This window comes from Coregonus lavaretus, assembly GCF_964263955.1.
Source record: "Coregonus lavaretus genome assembly, chromosome: 1".
Lineage (NCBI taxonomy): Eukaryota > Metazoa > Chordata > Actinopteri > Salmoniformes > Salmonidae > Coregonus > Coregonus lavaretus.
This window is the reverse complement of record NC_139988.1, coordinates 7,704,503-7,725,687: the sequence shown is the minus strand read 5'-3', so window position 1 is coordinate 7,725,687 and position 21,185 is coordinate 7,704,503. Positions and strand designations below refer to the sequence as shown.

At 45.2% G+C, this 21,185-nt stretch overlaps 1 protein-coding gene across 1 annotated transcript in view; it reads left to right on the top strand.

Annotated features, from left to right (window-relative positions):
- Positions 1 to 21,185, top strand: part of LOC311125580 (centrosomal protein of 170 kDa-like) — a 72,621-nt gene that overhangs the window by 29,781 nt on the left and 21,655 nt on the right. Inside the window, 5 exon segments of the mRNA XM_084158416.1 lie at positions 97 to 175; positions 417 to 475; positions 1,982 to 2,165; positions 8,187 to 8,324; positions 20,071 to 20,541. Of these exon segments, the coding sequence (XP_084014542.1) occupies positions 97 to 175; positions 417 to 475; positions 1,982 to 2,165; positions 8,187 to 8,324; positions 20,071 to 20,541 (931 nt within the window).

Sequence of the window (21,185 nt, the reverse complement as noted above, 5' to 3'; positions counted from 1 at the left end):
CTGGAGAAAGTCAAAGGGCAGTGAATTTATCATGTGCTATTTATAATGTGCCTCAAATCCTTACAAACATGTTTTTCCTATTTTCTCTCCACACAGACATTTGTGAATGATGTCCGAATCCAGGAGCAGATGTATATCACTTTAAAGATTGATGACAAGCTGAGGTTTGGATATGATATCCTTTCAATCATTCAGTCCTTAAAACTTTAATGACACAACATTACTGCAATCTAAACAGACATGAAGCATCTGTTCATTTAATTGCTCTTGTCCACTGATCATTTGTCAAGATGTATAATCTGTAAATGTCAATCTGTCATCCACTGTGGCTTCGGCCTGACTGTTGTGTGTATAATGAAGTGGCTGTGAGGATAGATGCAAACAGTGTGAAAGTGTATTCCCTTAACCTGTTTCACATATCAATCTGTTCACGGTGGTGCGAGGGGAGATGACTGTCCCAGACGAGGCTCTGCAGGTAGGACACTACACACAATATACGACAAACTACATACAACCCTTTACATGTTGTGCTGGGATTGCATGTATGTAACCTTTTCACACTTTGTAACACATCAGAATGTGGAAAAAGTAAAGGGGTGTGAATACTATTTGAAGGCGCTCTATATCATAATATATATGTTATACTCAATATCAGGGGTATCAGGGGTGCTAATTTCTGATAAATATGAAATAGCAACAGTTATACCATAGTATAACAAAATGTCTGTAAGTACAGTGTCTTCAGAAAGTATTCACACCCCTCAACTTTTTCAAAATTTTTGAATGACTACCTCATCTCTGTACCCCACACATACAATTATTTGTAAGGTTCCTCAGTCGAGGAGTGAATTTCAAACAGATTCAACCACAAAGACCAGGGAGATTTTCCAATGCCTCGCAAAGAAGGGGACCTATTGATGGGTAAAAAGTTATTAATTACATGCTGAAGTTATTAATTACACTTTGGATGGTGTATCAATACACCCAGTCACAACAAAGATACAGGCGTCCTTCCTAACTCAGTTGCCGGAGAGGAAGGAAACTGCTCAGGGATTTCACCATGAGAATAATGGTGACTTTAAAACAGCTACAGAGTTTAATGGCTGTGATAGGAGAAAATATTCCAAAACATGCATCCTGTTTGCAACAACTAAAGTAATACTGCAAAGAATGTGGCAAAGCAATGAACTTTTTGTCCTGAATACAAAAGTATTATGTTTGGGGCAAATACAATACAACACATTACTGAGTACCACTCTTCAAATTTCAAGCATAGAGTGGCTGCATCATGTAATGGGTATGCTTGTAATTGGTAAGGACTGGGGAGTTTTTCAGGATAAAAAACAAACGTAATGGAGCTAAGCACAGGCAAAATCCTAGAGGAAAACCTGATTCAGTCTGCTTTCCACCAGACACTGGGACTTGCTTACCAAGAAGACAGTGAATGTTTCTGAGTGGCCAAGTTACAGTTTTGACTTAAATCTATTTGTAAGTATGGCAATACATGAAGAATTTTGAAAATAATAATGGGCAAATGTTGCACAATCCAGGTGTGGAAAGTTCTTAGAGACTTAACCTGAAAGCACACAGCTGTAATCGCTGCCAAAGGTGCTTCTACAAAGTATTGACTCAGGGGTGTGAATACTTATGTAAATGAGATATTTCTGTATTTCATTTTCAATACATTTTCACTTTTTCATTATGGAGTATTGTGTGTAGATGGGTGAGAAAAATATCAATTTAATCAATTTTGAATTCAGGCTGGAACACAACAAATTGTGGAATAAGTCAAGGGGTATGGATACTTTCTGAAGGCACTGTAGGTTCATGAGATTATATCATGCAAATATAACTTTGAGCTGTGTGTGTGTCAGCATTAGATGAAATATGATATTTTGGGCTCTGACGGTGTTCCTCTCCCTCCCTCCCTCCCTCCCTCCCTCCCTCCCTCCCTCCCTCCCTCCCTCCCTCCCTCCTTCAGCATGAGAAGTTCACCAGCCAGCTCCAGCTGGCTATGAAGCCCTCCAAGGTTGAGCCTTCCAAGTCACCTGCCAAGTCCCCTACTAAGACCCCCAGACCAGCCGAGAGCAAGGCAGCCGAGGGGACCACCATGGAGCCATCGGCCAAACCTGCTGAATCACACAAGGGAGATGACAAGATGGCAGGTGAGAGCAGGAAGCACATATAAGAGATGACATGTATATTGTACGGTATGACCCAGTCATTTCAGGGAAATAATGAATGGGATATTTCAGGGTATTCAATCATGACACAGTATTTGGAAATAAGAAATATCTGCATCCGAGTCGTGACTAGATTCATAATTCCATTTTATAAGGATAGCATTTTAGAATCAGTATTCTGAATGAGGAAGCAATGAATGTCCTGATCCTACCATAGATTGGACAGTAGATACACATGTATGGACTGTCAGTCATCTAAAAGACTAATAAACATTTCACTGCCTGTCTCTTATGGAGACTTTTCTGTTGATCTATTGTCTGTAATAAAAGAGTGAGGGTTTAGGGCACATTGTCATTAAAAACATCACACTAATCTGAGCTACTGTCCTGGACCACTGGGGTGTCGTATCTGATTGGCCAGCCCAGCATGCTCCTGGTCCCACTATCAGTAGCCACTGGGCAAAGACGGCAATTCAACGTCTTTTGGTTCAATGTAATTTCATTGAAATGACGTGGAAACAACATTGATTCAACCAGTGTGTAAAGAGCTATATGTGTAAAGAGCTATATTTATCTACAGGATGCAGTAGAGAGGCTGCAGGTGCTCCCATCTCTCCCAGTGCAGTAGACAGGCAGAATGTCTCCTACACTTACATCGTTTATGCTCTATAGTCAAGTCACTCAGCTGGAGGGAGAGCTTATGCTGGTGTTGGTGTGGGTAGCAGTGGATATTTTTGTGGTGTTCAGTACGCTTACAGTAGTTAGTACAGCTGTGGGAGTTGAATAGCTACTGTATTACAGAAGGACTTTAACAGGGGAACCATGGCTTTTGGATTGTGACATACAGTACATGGTTCATTGTCATTACATTAGGAATGTCAGAGGGCTCCTTTGCTATGCATTGGCCTTTTAGGTTACCTGAGGCGGCAGTAGTGGGGCAGTGCCCCCCTTTGGAATTAGAGATTTTTGTGTTTTTGAACACCTGTAACTGCCATTTCCTGCAATCTAGAGCAAGAAAATTGCTTAAATTATAACAAATAAAGTGGTGCAGCCAGTCCACAAGGTGGTGCAGCGCCCTCTTATATTCTTTGGGGAAAACCCTAGTCGCTGGTTCGAATCCCTGAGCTGACTAGGTGAAAAATCTGTCGATGTGCCCTTCAGCAAAGCACTTATCCCTAATTGCTCCTGTAAGTCGCTCTGGATATAAGCGTCTGCTAAATGACTAACATTTAAAGGAACATCCATACGGTTTGATCCCTATGGATTGAGTAGTTTGTTCTGATACATGAGAGGATGTCCTTAATTAATGACTTTAGCCATGGCCATAGTCTCTAGATCATCACCTAGATTCAGCCACGGGCTGATTTTTTTCTTGAGCGGATGGTCAGGGGGCTGGAAAATAATTACAAATCATTTGTAGACTGCAACTTCACCACAAGAAGCCCAAACAGATATAATATTTGACTAAAACATAATAATTTCAAACCTTGCTTACATTTGTATACGATCACGTGTCTCTCTATTATGCGTGGGAATAATTGGGAACATATTTCCAAAATTAGAATCACTTGGAGATGATTTCCTGGTGTTTTTACAGTCTTTTATGTCCAACAATGAAAATGATCTCTAAAAATAATATACACTACCAGTCAATAGTTTGGACACACCTACTCATTCAAGGGTCTTTCTTTACTTTTACATTGTAGAATAATAGTGAAGACATCAAAACTATGAAATAACACATATGGAATCATGTAGTAACCAAAAAAGTGTTAAACAAATCAAAATATATTTTATATTTGAGATTCTTCAAATTAGCCACCCTTTGCCTTGATGACAGCTTTGCACACTCTTGGCATTCTCTCAACCAGCTTCACATGGAATGCTTTTCCAACAGTCTTGAAGGAATTCCCACATATGCTGAGCACTTGTTGGCTGCTTTTCCTTCACTCTGCAGTCCAACTCATCCCAAACCATCTCAATTGGGTTGAGGTCGGGGGATTGCGGAGACCAGGTCATCTGATGCAGCACTCCATCACTCTCCTTCTTTGTAAAATAGCCCTTACACAGCCTGGAGGTGTGTTGGATCATTGTCCTGTTGAAAAACAAATGATAGTCCCACTAAGCGTAAACCAGCTGGGATGGCATATCGCTGCAGAATGCTGTGGTAGCCATGCTGGTTAAGTGTGCCTTGAATTCTAAATAAATCACTGACAGTGTCACCAGCAAAGTACCCCCACACCATAACACCTCCTCCTCCATGCTTTACGGTGGGAACTACACATGCGGACATCATCCATTCACCCACACCGTGTCTCACAAAGCCACCGCGGTTGGAACCAAAAATCTCAAATTTGGACTCCAGACCAAAGGACACATTTCCACTGGTCTAATGTCCATTGCTCGTGTTTCTTGGCCCAAACAGGTCTCTTCTTATTATTGGTGTCCTTTAGTTGTGGTTTCTTTGCAGCAATTCGACCATGAAGGTCTGATTCACACAGTCTTCTCTGAACAGTTGATGTTGAGATGTGTCTGTTACTTGAACTCTGTGAAGCATTTATTTGGGCTGCAATTTCTGTAGCTAGTAACTCTAATGAACTTATCCTCTGCAGCAGAGGTAACTCTGGGTCTTCCATTCCTGTGGCGGTCCTCATGAGAGCCTGTTCCATCATAGCGCTTGATGGTTTTTGCGACTGCACTTGAATAAACTTTCAAAGTCCTTGACATTTTCCGGATTGACTGACCTTCATGTCTTAAAGTAATGATGGACTGTCGTTTCTCTTTGCTTATTTGAGCTGTTCTTGCCATAATATGGACTTGGTCTTTTACCAAATAGGGCTATCTTCTGTATACCCTCCCCTACCTTGTCACAACACAACTGATTGGCTCAAACGCATTAAGACGGAAGTAAATTCCACAAATTAACTTTTAAAAAGGCACACCTGTTAATTGAAATGCATTCCATGTGACTACCTCATGAAGCTGGTTGAGAGAATGCCAAGCGTGTGCAAAGCTGTCATCAAGGCAAAGGGTGGCTATTTGAAGAATCTCAAATATAAAATATATTTTGATTTGTTTAACACTTTTTTTGGTTACTACATGATTGCATATGTGTTATTTCATAGTTTTGATGTCTTCACTATTATTCTACAATGAAGAAAATAGTAAAAATTAAGAAAAACCCTTGAATGAGTAGGTGTGTCCAAACTTTTGACTGGTAGTGTATATTTGTATTTTTTTGCTCAGAAACTTGGGGGGGGGGGGAACAAAAATAAAACCACCCGTGGGCCGCCAGTTGGGGAACCCTGGTCTAATATGATCAGGATCAAAACAACAGATGATCTAACACTATCATATGGGGCATCAGGCTTAACCCATGAGTCCAGTGTACCAACATTACATTTAACCCGCCTTGCCACCCACTATGTGTTTAATTACAACATCTGCAGTGGGGGCCTCCAGCAGAGGGCCTATAACGATAGGGGAGCCACATCCACCCATATGTCTCCTTTATTACCCGATGCAGGAAGCGTTTACATGTGTTCCTCCTTCTCTTCTTCTCTGCCACCTGGATATTGTAGCCTGCTAATTTTCCTTTTAATGCTAATGTGTTATTCCCCCCTGCCGATTCAGAGGCAGGCAGTCACCGTATGTTCCCTTTCCTCTCTGGGGTCAGACAGTCACTGTATGTTCCCTTTCCTCTCTGCAGTCAGACAGTCACCGTATGTTCCCTTTCCTCTCTGCAGTCAGACAGTCACCGTATGTTCCCTTTCCTCTCTGCAGTCAGACAGTCACTGTATGTTCCCTTTCCTCTCTGCAGTCAGACAGTCACTGTATGTTCCCTTTCCTCTCTGCAGTCAGACAGTCACCGTATGTTCCCTATCCTCTCTGCAGTCAGCCAGTCACCGTATGTTCCCTATCCTCTCTGCAGTCAGACAGTCACCATATGTTCCCTATCCTCTCTGCAGTCAGACAGTCACCGTATTGTTCCCTTTCCTCTCTGCAGTCAGTCAGTCACCGTATGTTCCCTATCCTCTCTGCAGTCAGTCAGTCACCGTATGTTCCCTATCCTCTCTGCAGTCAGACAGTCACTGTATGTTCCCTTTCCTCTCTGCAGTCAGTCAGTCACCGTATGTGCCCTATCCTCTCTGCAGTCAGACAGTCACCGTATGTTCCCTATCCTCTCTGCAGTCAGACAGTCACTGTATGTTCCCTATCCTCTCTGCAGTCAGTCAGTCACCGTATGTTCCCTATCCTCTCTGCAGTCAGACAGTCACCGTATGTTCCCTATCCTCTCTGCAGCACACCACCATAGGTTAACTGGAGATATTATGCAGGCAGGCAAAGCTCCTGACCAAGCTTGCAGCAATAATAGGCATTTATAGGCATTTTGAACACAGTCCTCTGTGAATGTGCACTGCAATTAGTGCATTCTCTGGGTTTTGTTCATATGCAAAGTCAGTGCTTGCTTACACTGCAGCCCAAATTATTATTGGGTTCCATTTTGCTATTGTGACATTGTTTCCAGACCTTGCTTCAACTAACAAATACTATTTACATGGTCTGTAAAGTCACCCTCATGTAAACATCCCAGCTGGATTCAGCTGGATTCAGCTGGGTGAAGTCAGAGTGGGGTGAGGAGAAGGTAGTTAGGAACTCAGGCCTTTGGCAGTGGGGAGAGGAGAAGGTAGTTAGGAACTCAGGCCTTTGGCAGTGGGGAGAGGAGAAGGTAGTTAGGAACTCAGGCCTTTGGCAGTGGGGAGAGGAGAAGGTAGTTAGGTACTCAGGCCTTTGGCAGTGGGGTGAGGAGAAGGTAGTTAGGAACTCAGGCCTTTGGCAGTGGGGTGAGGAGAAGGTAGTTAGGAACTCAGGCCTTTGGCAGTGGGGAGAGGAGAAGGTAGTTCGGTACTCAGGCCTTTGGCAGTGGGGTGAGGAGAAGGTAGTTAGGAACTCAGGCCTTTGGCAGTGGGGTGAGGAGAAGGTAGTTAGGAACTCAGGCCTTTGGCAGTGGGGTGAGGAGAAGGTAGTTAGGAACTCAGGCCTTTGGCAGTGGGGTGAGGAGAAGGTAGTTAGGAACTCAGGCCTTTGGCAGTGGGGTGAGGAGAAGGTAGTTAGGAACTCAGGCCTTTGGCAGTGGGGTGAGGAGAAGGTAGTTAGGAACTCAGGCCTTTGGCAGTGGGGTGAGGAGAAGGTAGTTAGGAACTCAGGCCGTTGGCAGTGGGGAGAGGAGAAGGTAGTTAGGAACTCAAGCCTTTGGCAGTGGGGAGAGGAGAAGGTAGTTAGGAACTCAGGCCTTTGGCAGTGGGGAGAGGAGAAGGTAGTTAGGAACTCAGGCCTTTGGCAGTGGGGTGAGGAGAAGTTAGTTAGGAACTCAGGCCTTTGGCAGTGGGGAGAGGAGAAGGTAGTTAGGAACTCAGGCCTTTGGCAGTGGGGAGAGGAGAAGGGAGTTAGGAACTCAGGCCTTTGGCAGTGGGGAGAGGAGAAGGGAGTTAGGAACTCAGGCCTTTGGCAGTGGGGAGAGGAGAAGGTAGTTAGGAACTCATGCCTTTGGCAGTGGGGAGAGGAGAAGGTAGTTAGGAACTCAGGCCTTTGGCAGTGGGGTGAGGAGAAGGTAGTTAGGAACTCAGGCCTTTGGCAGTGGGGAGAGGAGAAGGGAGTTAGGAACTCAGGCCTTTGGCAGTGGGGAGAGGAGAAGGTAGTTAGGAACTCAGGCCTCATTGGTGATAATGGAGCAGAGGCTGGTGTTGATGGTTTGTCCCTCTGTGTCCTGCTGACTGGGTTATGTAGGTCAGTGGAACGGCTAAAGCCAAACCAGTGCTCCAAGTCCCATCATCCAGGACAGATTAATTAAAAGACACAGTGCAGCTGCTCAGGAACAATCACAGTAGCTACTGGCCAGTTACTGTGTCGATTGACTTCATTCATTTATCTTGTCAAACATCCCTTGATGAATGTCATACATTAAATCTAAATTTAGTGAAACCTCTTGTGTTTGTGTTATAGGGGACATAGCAGCATCGCACCGGGGAACACCTCTGTATGGACAGCCATCTTGGTGGGGGGATGGGGACGCAGACGACGAGAACTCCTTCAAGCAGGAGACCAAGACGTGTGGGAAAAAGCATGACAGCTCTGCAGCAGGTAAGAACCAACATGACCTCATCATATCTCAAGTATGAAATGATATGTTTCAAATGTTGGCAAAATGATCAGATACATGCACACATGTACAGTACATTAGATGAACTACTCTAGGACATGATTAAATTACATTCCTGATGGCTTGAGGTCAAATCAACATAAACTATCTTTTTACCTGGGATCTCTTTTTCTGAAGTGGCAGATGTTCCTGGATGATTATTGTCCTCTATGTAATGTGTGTTCTGAAGTAATCCTGTTGTTATAACAGAACTATAGCATGCCAACTTGGAACATAAAGCGCAGAATACTTTCTATAAGTAGTAACATGGTGGCTTCATGTTGTGGTCCTCTGTAGCTCAATTGGTAGAGCATGGCGCTTGTAACGCCAGGGTAGTGGGTTCGATCCCCGGGACCACCCATACGTAAAAATATATGCACACATGACTGTAAGTCGCTTTGGATAAAAGCGTCTACTAAATGGCATATTAATATTATTGTCACGATCGTTAACGGAAGATACTGACCAAGGCGCAGCGTGATAAGCGTACATTTTATGAAGTACTTAACACGACACAAAACAACAAACAAATGATACGTGAAGTCCTAGGTTACACAAAACAAACCTTTACGGAACAAGATCCCACACCGACTAGTGCCAAACAGGCTGCCTAAGTATGGTCCCCAATCAGAGACAACGAGATACAGCTGCCTCTGATTGGGAACCACCCTGGCCAACATAGATCTAAACGATCTAGCACATCAACATAGAAAATATAACATAGAAACTACAAACCCTGGCTCAACATTTCAGAGTCCCCAGAGCCAGGGCGTGACAGTACCCCCCCCCCCCCAAAGGCGCGGACTGCGACCGCGCCACACAAACACAACAGGGTAGGGGCCGGGTGGGCATTCCGCCTCGGAGGCGGATCCGGCTCCGGGCGTGACCACCACTTTCTCTCCACCTCCCCGTTGCGCCCCTGATCTGGTCTGGCACCGCTGACTGGAGCTGGACCCGACGACGGTGGATCAAACCGTACAGGCTCCGGACTGGAGCCGCTGGCCGGAGCTGGACTGGACACCGGTGGAGCGGATTGCTCTGGCTCCGCAGTGGATCCGCTGACTGGAGTTGGACCGGACCCCGGTGGAGCGGATTGCTCTGGCTCCGGAGTGGAGCAGCTGACCGGTGCCGGACCAGGCACCGGTGGAACAGGCACGGGCCGTGCCGGACTGAACACACGCACCACTGGCTTGGTGCGGGGAGCAGGAACGGGCCGGACCGGGCTGACGACGCGCACCACTGGCTTGGTGCGGGGAGCAGGAACGGGCCGGACCGGGCTGACGACGCGCACCACTGGCTTGGTGCGGGGAGCAGGAACAGGCCGGACCGGGCTGGCGACGCGCACCACTGGCTTGGCGCGAGGGACAGGAACAGGCCGGACCGGGCTGGCGATGCGCACCACTGGCTTGGCGCGAGGGACAGGAACAGGCCGGACCGGACTGGGAACACACACCACTGGCTTGGTGTGGGGAGCAGGAACAGTCCGGGCTGGACTGGGAACACGCACCACTGGCTTGGTGCGGGGAGCCGGAACGGGCCGGGCCGGACTGTGGAGGCGGACTGGAGGTCTGGAGCGGAGAGCTGACACAACCCATCCTGGCTGAATGCCTACTTCCACACAATACGTGTGAGGCATCAGCACAGGACGTACGGGGCTGTGCACTCGTACTGGCGCTACAGCACGTGGCACTGGCGCAGGATATACGGGACCGAGGAGGCGTACTGGAGACCACGAGCGTTGAGCCGGCACACCCCGTCCTGGCTGAATGCCCATCTTTGCATGACACGTGCGTGGTGCTGGCACAGGACGTACAGGACTGTGCCGGAACACTCGCGGCACAGTACGTGGCTCCGCATAACACGGAGCCTTCCCAGTCACACGCTTCCTAGCCTGAGTACGGGGAGTTGGCTCTGCTCTAACTCTAGGCTCGGCCAACCACCCTTTTAGCCCCCCCCCCAAAAAAATATTGGGGCTGTCTCTCGGGCTTCCTCCTCGGCCGGTACCCTCTGCGTTGCCGCTGCTCCTCTCTATAGCGCGCCTCCACAGTCTCCTCCCAAGGACGGCGATCCATTCCGGCCTGAATCTCCTCCCAAGTCCAGGATCCCTTCCCGTCCAGGATCTCCTCCCAGGTCCAGGCTGTCTGTTCCTGGACACGCTGCTTGGTCCTCTTTTGGTGGGATCTTCTGTCACGATCGTTAACGGAAGATACGGACCAAGGCGCAGCGTGATAAGCGTACATTTTATTAAGTACTTAACACGACACAAAACAACAAACAAACGATACGTGAAGTCCTAGGTTACACAAAACAAACCTTTACGGAACAAGATCCCACACCGACTAGTGCCAAACAGGCTGCCTAAGTATGGTCCCCAATCAGAGACAACGAGATACAGCTGCCTCTGATTGGGAACCACCCTGGCCAACATAGATCTAAACGATCTAGCACATCAACATAGAAAATATAACACAGAAACTACACACCCTGGCTCAACATTTCAGAGTCCCCAGAGCCAGGGCGTGACAATTATTATTATTATTATGTTCATTCCCAGGCTCATCCGTTCTGTGCGTATTGAGGGTAATGGCCATGTGACTCACAGTACACAGTGTGTATATGCATAGGGTGTGTTTGTGTTGGTCCGGAGGATCCCATTAAGTTGTGCTGGGCAGGAGTAACAGGATTAAAGATTAGGCCAGGCTTGGAGGCTGCAGGACACCCAATGGGTGCTGGGGTGGAGTGGGGGAAGTCCATCCAGACCTCTTAGACTACTAGACCATAGAGCTGTCCTTACACTAACAACAGTCAGAGTGCAGTGCAGTCAGTCCTCTGCAGCCCTTAGGAACAACAACATTTTGGAATACATTGAGGCTTGTGATCGGAAAGCCTGGAGGACTTTTATTTTAATTCAAGTATTCAAGAGGTTGCATCTACCATGGAGCTCAGTAAGTTGAAGCAATTTTATAGTTTATTTGTGTGATCATTGACATGTGTAGACAATATGCATAGTGTAGGCCCTACCAGAGCATGTGAGCGGAGTGGAGCGGGAGCGAGCGTGGAGCGCGAGCGGGTGGATTTTGGACAGAGCGCAGAGCAGCATTTTTAAAAGGACGGAGCGTTGCCCTATGGCCCGCTCCAATTTCGCACCGCTCACACCACGAGTCTGAAGTATGCTCAAGCCTGACTCAGAATCCATCTGTGTCTTGCACAGTCATCAACAGTAGACTATTTTCAGTCAAAATTGGGCTCAATAATGGAGTTCACCAAGTACTTCAAAAAGGAAAATGAGAAGTCATACAGGTGTACTATTAATATAAAACTAACTAACAATGATAATGTGGTACAAGAAAAAGAATGTGGTGACATCGTTTCAGTCAGTAAAGATTCATTTTGGAATCTAAAAAGACACATCTCTCGAAAACACGTGAACACGCTGGGAAGAAAGCAAAAGGTTAGCAAGTTGAATACGGTAACTTGTAACAAAAGTGTAAAGTAAATATAGCCTAATATTCAAACAAATTAGTTTTGTCATTCAAAGAAGGCCTAATATATGGTTCGTTTAATTTAATTTGTGTCGTCCATGAATTTGTATTTTATAGAGCGAGAGGAGCAGCAGCAGCAACAAGAGAAAAGGGTTGAGGAATTCAAAAGTTTCTTCACTGCACACAAAGGCCCAAACATAACAAGGGAGAGAAAAAGAGAGCTGGATGTAGCATTTTTTAAAATAATTTATATGGACTATGAACCGCTGAGTAAAGGAGAACGCGAAGGGATGCAACACTTCGCCAGCGCAGCTCAACCGGGCTACACCCCCCCATGCTACAACACCGTACGGGACACGCTCATGCCACATGCCCTGGAAGAAATGGAAGCCAAACTGCAAGACCTACTGCAAAATGGTGATGGGCTCGTTCTGTCAGCGGCCATTTGGACCAGTAGAAGAGGGCACAGCTTCCTTGGCATCGTAGCCAGTTTCATTGATGGGACGTTCTGGGGGCACACGGTTTTGTTGGGCTGTGAGCACATACAGGGGCACCATACCGCAGATCGTATTTACCAAAAGTATGAAAGTGTACTGAAATATTGGAATGTGCAACGACGTGTGATTCGGGTCGTCACTGACAGTGCCAGCAACATGATCAATGCGTTTAACCTCCTCCCTGGCACTGAAGAGGAGGCGGAGGGTGAAGTGACCGCGGATGCCAGCAGCAGCGCAGAACAAGAAGAGGAGGATGAGGGACCACCTGCGCCCTCGCAAGTCCATGTGGAAGTGATAACCACTAATGTAGAAGGTATGAGAAATCAGTACTTTACTGTGTCAAATTTACATCTGAGATGCCCCATTCACATGCTTCAGCTGGCGATCAAAGACGCCGTTAACGAGCACGACAACATGAATTGGCTGTTAGTGAAAGTCGGGCACCTGGTGAAAAGGTGACACTCACGCTGCACTTCCAATGGGCATCGCTGCTTTTGCAGAAACATTGGCAAACAACGTGTCAATTCGCTATGGAATATACTATACTGATAAACATCTAATTTTAGCATCAGTGTTAGATCCCCGTTTCAAGACAGAATGGATAATCCGAGATGAGTCTGTATGCAACAAACTCGAGGAGATCCGCGACCTCCTCATAAAAGAAGCTGAGGAAATGAACGCTCCCAGCGGGACACCCGAGACCGACACCCCACCCGCCGCTGACCTGAATCCCGAGCCTGAACTAAAAAGAGCTTGCCTGTTCGGGTCATACTTCAGCGAGCAGCTACGCATAACCGGAGACGCCAAAGGTGAAGTCGAATATTACCTCTCATCCCCGAGACAGAACCCAGACGCAGATGTTATTCGATTTTGGAAAGAAGACTCCACGTCGTTTCCCTGCCTGGCTAAAGTAGCTCGCATTGTGTTCAGCATCCCAAGCGGGTCTGCGAGCGCAGAGAGGGTTTTCTCCTCTGCTGGCCTGCTGTCAAGAAACCACCGCATGAGTCTGAAGCCTCAGACATTGGCCAAACTTGTGTTCTTGAAGGTGAACTCAAAAGAACTGTATATAAGGAAAGCAATTCATTTGTGTTATTTTATTTTAAAGTTTGACAATGGATATAAGCCAATTAAAATTTTTATCCACGTGCACGCTGCGCAAAAGTTCAGTTATCAGAATTTTGGCCTAATAGTTAATTTACTTTTAAAACTTTGATGTATATTTTTATTTATATAATTAGGCCCATTGATTCGTTTAATTTTACAGGACTTTTTGTGTATGGGTCAATATCACCATAAGGTGCCTTTGAGACTTCCCCATTTCCCCCCCAAAAAGCTGAGATTTTCCATTGAACTTCATATTCATTGTATTAAGTATATGTTATGCTGTTAGAAATGCATATTGGTCAAGCTCCCACACTTTTTATAAATTAACTGCAAGCAGACAATTTACATGCAAACAGCAAAATATGTCCACCCTGTCATGGACAATTTCAAAGCAGAATAAATACATTGTAATTACATAGTGATTATAAAACGTACATTTTCAGAAAACTATTTAGTCACTTTCTCAACAATATATTTTAGTTTATGGGAAAAGTATTTGGATAATAATGAAATTATGGCAAACTATTTGTTTCTCTATAAAATCTGCGAGAGTTGCACTTTCTTTTCTAAATAAAATCTAACAAAAAAGATATCTGGTCAAACTTTCAAACAATACTATTTGGCCCTCATTTGTTTATAAAGGAATCACACAAAAGATTTTGCTAACTTGTGAAAATAATTTGTTTATTTTCATAGAACATGAAAATAACAGGGTGGACAGTGACATGACAGGGTGGACCCTAGGCATGACAGGGTGGACACGTTGTGAAATGTCATTGAATGGCCTCATAAATGCAAGGAACAATGCAAGAAAATGATGTAAAAAATGCCTTTTCCCATGTAGGGGGAAATTACAAGTTGAACAGACTGTTTTTGATCCACTCTACCTGCATGCAGCCACTGAATAAAGATGCCCAAAATGAGACATTAATGTGGCCTTCTAGCGTTAAACTCTGTACATCATTCTGCAAAGTGAAAGTCAAACATTCAACTGTAGAACAAGAAGAAAAATGTTTTTTAAGTGGAGAACAGTTGATTTGAAAAAACAGAATATTACAGAAAGATCACTTGGACGCATCTCCAAACAGTCTCTCCCTTTCTGCAGAGACATGGCTCAGTTCTGCAGTTGCTGTTCCACATACTTCCATGCAGACACTTCAATCTGTACAGAGCGCTTGTTCAGAGCCTGTGGTTCTGGTATTAGGCAAAGTACCTGCCAGTCATGGTACCAACAGATGTCGTCCCAAAGACTTGGCCATTTGAACTTGTTTATGCCATGGCGTTGCATACACTTAACTTTCACACTGTGCCCTTCTGCATCCATGATGATACCTGAGTATGCTTCATTGTCATAATTAACGACGCACCACTCTCCAATGTGCTTTACCTCAATCATTTCTGGTCTCCTAGGATTATCTGGTGTCTTTCCACATGCTGGGGACTTGTCAGATGAAACAGGAACATTAGCTAGAGTGACCTCTTGAAGGTTAAAGCAGGGGCAGTCCAAAACACCTTCCTCCCTTTTACACAGACATGAAATGTCTCTGTATTTCATTTGGCCGGGTGTCAGACTGATAGCTTGGTGGATTCTCATAGTGCCTTTTATGGCAGCTATTGCAGGTACCTCAGGCTTTGATTCAATATCCCTCTCTGGGATGAAGAACAGCTCGACAGATGTGTCCAGGCTTTTCAGCTTGTTATACAAGCTCTGGGCATCAGGAATGTCTCCTCCATGGGCTACAATCCGGTCTGCTGACCTCTTGAGGGCCCCACCCACACCGTCTGGTGCCCCCTTCCCATGATTAGCCTCAAAGAAATTCCACGTTATTTCTTTGAAGCCATACTTGTAGGGTTCCGTTGAGAGGTAGAAGAAATGTCCCTTTTGTCGATACTGCGTTGCAGGCCCATCGCTGAAAAAATGAAGTGTGCTGACTTGAGGGTGTCGTTCTCTCACTACCTTCAGAACTGGATCAAGGTGGGCCCAGATGGCCACAGGGTCGTGTCTTCTGGAGGGTGATATGGAGCAGAAGGTGTGTGGCGCTTGTTCACCAGTGGTGTAGAGCACCCCAGTGTGCAGACTGGCCTGCTTGTGTGAGCCTCCACAGATTGTCTTTCTTCGCTGTACTTACATGAGTAATTTTCGCTAAAATCTATATGCAAGAGGTACTCATTGTGCTTCAGACTCCTCCTGAGCTCCCTGTAGGCATCAAACTGCCATTTAATGTTGAAGACATGGCTCCTAAAATGGAGAAGCCTCTCCTGGAAATCTGTGTTAAGCTCATGCTCTGTTGTTGTTATCTCCCTTTTCACTGTTATTGTTGACACCTTCTCATCCTTCTTGATCTTCTCTGTCATCCACTGAGATAAACGAATGTTCTCTTCCCCAGGGGTTTTCAGCATCGGGTGACAAGTTAGGAGGCATTCACTGCACTCACCATAAGCACAGACCTTGGCTTTCGGGTCACACATGGTTGCTTCAGACATTTCCTCAATATTTATTGAGGACAGTAACCCTTGGCTCTGCAAGGCATTGGCAATGAATTGCAAGTTCTCATGTTTTTTGCAGAGACATGTGTCACGGTCAGAGGAAGAAGGGGTTACCACCCAAAAGGGTCTGAGACGGCAAAAGGAGGTGTATGACATTTGGCCAATGTGCTCAGAGAGAAACCTCCTATGCAAGTTCTTCATTGTATCAGTAAGCAACCTCTTGCATTTAGCAAGTTTAGCAAGCAAAGGATTTTTTTTAGCAAGTTAGTTATCAATATGTCATTTTATGGGGACATAAACAGTTGATAATTGTCCTTCAAATAAATCTAAACTTTCTAATAAGTCTCATCAGCTAAACTTCCAATGATCTAACCTGGAGGGCCCTGGCTCATGTTGATTTTCAGGAGTTTCAGCAGGGGAGTTGGGTGGTGTCTCTGACTGTAGCAAAGCACTGGCCCTGTTTCTGGCTCTGGCTTGACTTTTTGCCTCTCTCCATTTCTTTCTTTTTGCCCTCTTCTCTCTCTCACTGAGCTCATTGACACCCTTCTTCTTTCCAGTCTCTCTGTCTTTTTTCCATTTGACCCTTTCTTTCTCAAGGTACTTTCTTCTTCTGTCTGGGTCAGCATCACGACGTTCCCGATATCTCCTTGCTATCTCAGCTCCTTTTGATCTCATTCCTTGAAAAAGACGATTCAAAATGTTCCCTTACACACTTTAATTGGCAGTCCCGGTAAACTAGGCTTGCATTATCAAACTAGGTTTGCTGATACCGATATCGCCAATTTTTTTTTCCATATTGTCCATTCTTACTATGTATAGCATGTACTGTTATAAAATGTGTGTAATAGCTGTTGTAATATGTGTAACATTATCAGTATGTGGCCTAAACTATGCACATGTCCTTCCTGTCATGAACCATGTCCACCCTGTCATGGAAGGCTTGCTGACAGGGTGGACAATGACAGGGTGGATATTTTTGGCTAATGTTAGCATTTAATGAGCACATGGTGGACCTTCACTTAGCAACATACTACAGTTAGCAAGCTGACTGTGTACTGTTTTACAAATATATTTCAAAGTTCTGATAGGTTTTTCTATCAATTGATATTTCACTATGACAGAGTGGACATGTTAAGCTTGACAACATCCAACTACACACATAATATGATGAAAATAATGAAACATAAGTGTAAATACTTACTCTGCAACTAGACACTGCTTCAGCCTTCATTGAAGAAAGACAAAATGCTCGTAGTGATGTCACTGAAAACATCAGTGGGTTTCTTAAAGGGGCAGTTACCCCATAATGACAGGGTGGACAGCAATTTCAGGGACACATGCAAAATGTTCAATATGATTATGAAAATACAATATACATGATCAAAATTACTTTTTTATCAAATAACTTATTGTGGACAGTAAAACCATGTAAATTTTCTTTGGATTTAGTATAATTTAACCACTTATTACACACACTGTAGTTAGCAGAGCAGTGTGTGGGACATGCCAAAATCACGTACATCCAATGAAAAAAATTTAATAAAATGAAGGAAACACTTTTTTAGAGACTTATCATTCTACTGATATGTGTGCAAATGTTTGGCCACTTATAATAAGACCTCAGACTTTCATTATTCTGCTACATTTTCATGATGACTGAGTGAGTCTGATGAGGACACCAAAGGCACCTCATAGTGATATTGACTCGTATTCCTTCTTACATAGGCTAGGCCTAATTTGTAATTTGAAATAAAACATTTCTATTTGGAAAATGTTGTCGTTGCTCTTTAGTTCTTTGGGAGGTAAGGCTGTGGTTTAAGCCAAAAGTGAAATACATGCAGATTTTTTTCATTTTTTGGAGCGAGCGGGGGGGGCGATTTGAGTGGAGCGCGATGCAAACTGTGTTGAGTGCTGAGCGATAACGAGCAGACTGGCCTGATGTGGCTTTGAGCAGGGGGAGCGTAAGGGTAAACAGCTCCGTGAGCGAGGAGCTGAGATTCTCACCGCTCCACTCCGCTCATATGCTCTGGAGGCTACCTTTGAATTACAGTTCTATTGGTAGACTTGAATTAAATTACAATGGATTAACGTATGGATGTTGGTATTACTACTGTGTTCATTTTACTTATTGAAGCAGTGCTCTAGGTAGGTAGCATGTAGTGACCCACTGACCTCTCCTTATCTCGGTTATTGAGAGGCCCACAGTAGAGGACAGTGGACTGGTCTGTCAGACGTTGTAAATATGGACCGCATCCCCAAGGAATGTGTCACACACAGTGGGCCTACCTGACCAGTCTTTCACAGTGACAGCCCTTATGGGTCCCCAGTGTCAACAGAGTACACAGCCATGTTATGTAATTGTAAGCCATGTCTCCATGGTGGCATTAAAACAGATCTGGCGTTATAATCATGGTCATTAAATGGAAATGATATGTGTGCAATGCAGACAGCTTGCAATGAGCTTGGGTGGTATGGTATTATAAGGTAGTATTGGGAGCTGAAGTCTGTAGGATGCATAGATAATGTTAAGAAGTTCTATATGATTAGATATAAACTGCCCCATCTTCTCATTCAAACTGCACTGAATCTGAACACACTCACACCCTCCGCCTCAAGTGCCTCTGAGTTTATCTAGTCAGGGAATCTTCATAATGAATCAGCATTATAGTCTCTTGGGAGCCCAAATAAAGCACACAATCAGGGTACAGTTCCCCACATCAAAGAGCCAGTGTTACACGTTACAGTTCCCCACATCAAAGAGCCAGTGTTACACGTTACAGTTCCCCACATCAAAGAGCCAGTGTTACACGTTACAGTTTCCCACATCAAAGAGCCAGTGTTACACGTTACAGTTCCCCACATCAAAGAGCCAGTGTTACACGTTACAGTTCCCCACATCAAAGAGCCAGTTTATTATCTTCTCCCATAGCTATTTTTAGTAGTGTGAGGAGGGCATATGTCCCCCACTAGTAGAGAGACTTAATTTGAGCCAGTTTGCTACAGAAGGAAAATAATCCTGCAGCAACAGGAAAATGTGTATTATTATGTGGATTATAATTAATGGACATTTTCATAAGGGAAAATCAAGTCTGAAATTCCAAAGTGGAAATTATACACTTCAGAAGCCTCAAATACACTGCATTACAGGAAAGCTATCCTGCAACAGGGTGATCAAATTAAGATTCTACATCTGTAGTGTAAAGGAACGGTCTCATGTCCTGTTGAATAGGCTCTGTTGTAGCTGGCCCCAGTCCCCCTCCTTATGTATTGTCACTCTGGGCTATTGGGTTACGCCATTGCACCAGCTTTCACATAGCGCTGAAACAAACCGCTTTCTCCAACACTGGAACTCTCATTACCTAGATTGTCTGTAGTAAGTATCTTGCTGAAGTCCTTTCTTTAGCTAATTACTCAATTTAAGGGCATAGTTTGCTGGGATTCCAAACTGAGGCTTTCATTTTGAAGAGGGAGCCACCTCTGCCTGAACTTTGGTCACCTGTGGCTTTTCAGGAGGACTTTCAGTCATACGTATAAACCAGATGGTCTACACATCCCATAGTGCCTTGCCACATAATCAAATGAAGTCACACAATCATTATTAAGTAAGTAGCCTAAAGGGTTTTGATTGGCTTCCTCATCAGTTCTTCTCAAAGTGACACTACATGGCTTTGTGCCTGTCTGCCAGTGCCACAGCACAGCCTGACCTGTTTTGTTTAGAGGGCTGTGTTCTGCCAGTGCCACAGCACAGCCTGACCTGTTTTGTTTAGAGGGCTGTGTTCTGCCAGTGCCACAGCACAGCCTGACCTGTTTTGTTTAGAGGGCTGTGTTCTGCCAGTGCCACAGCACAGCCTGACCTGTTTTGTTTAGAGGGCTGTGTTCTGCCAGTGCCACAGCACAGCCTGACCTGTTTTGTTTAGAGGGCTGTGTTCTGCCAGTGCCACAGCCCAGCCTGACCTGTTTTGTTTAGAGGGCTGTGTTCTGCCAGGGCCTCAGACACTGATTCAGACTAATGGTGAGACTCAGAACAGACACAGCTGAATGGCCCATGTGGGGCCAGTGACCTCTGACTGCTAAATACTGATCCCCAGTGTTCTCCTCTCCTCTCTGTGAATCTACAGACGACAGAGAGCCTAAGAGGAGTGAGAGGCCTATGGAGGATGGCCTGGGTCCTGAGCCCAGCTACTTTGAGATCCCCACCAAAGAGGCTCAGATGGCAGAGGACAGCATTCATGAGATCCCCACCAAAGACATTGAGGGGGCTGCTGCTACCCCCTCCACCCCCACCAGCGCTCAGGGCCACGCCTCACCTCACGCCTTCACCATCGAGTTTGATGACACCTCCCCTGGCAAGGTCAGGATCAAGGACCACGTGTCCAACCTGACTCTAGACCACCGGCCCCGGCTTAAGAAGGCCCCCCAGCCGGGCAGCAAGGACCTCAGCACCCTGCAGGCCGCCATGATGGCCTCTGAGAGCAAGGTGGCTGATTGGCTGGCCCACAACGACCCCCCCATGGTGTGCAGTGAGTCCACGGAGGAGGACAGAAAGAGCATCAAGAGTGATGTCCCCATCCACTTCAACAGGCTCAAAGGTGAGGGCCACAGCCTGCCTGCTCTCCTCCCTCTATCCCTGCCTGTCTTTCTCTCTCCCTCAGTTTCTGTTGCCAGATCAGCAAATGCACTTATTTCCTCCCTATAGCAACACTACAGTATCCTCTACTAACTGTTGTACATCTGGCCTTGCTAACCTCACAATTAAGCTGATCTGATCAACATGTGTTTTACTGCTAAGAGCCGTGAGCGTTTAAGTTAATTTGGGTGTTTTTTTGGGAGATCCTGTAAAATGCATCCTCTTAATAAAGCTCATCCCTTACTCGCTAAAAACAGAGCCTAAAATGTTTTGTTATTTTTGTATCTTATCATCTAAAATAAGACTAGTGTTTGACCCAGTAACTCCTAGAATAGCAGCTCATCTGATGCAGTAATGACCATTAACCATCAACCAGACTTCACTGACCCATACCTGTCGCTGTCCTCAGGCTGGTCATGTAACCTACTGTATGGTCCATACCTGCCACTGTCCTGAGATGATGTCATTCTTTAAAGGTTGCTTATATCAAATAGTGTCTATTTATGTACAGTAATTCAATAAAAGTCCCTTTTATCAAATATTATCTGTTTATGTAATTCTATAAAGGTCACTTATATTAAATAGTGTCAGTTTATGCAATTCTAT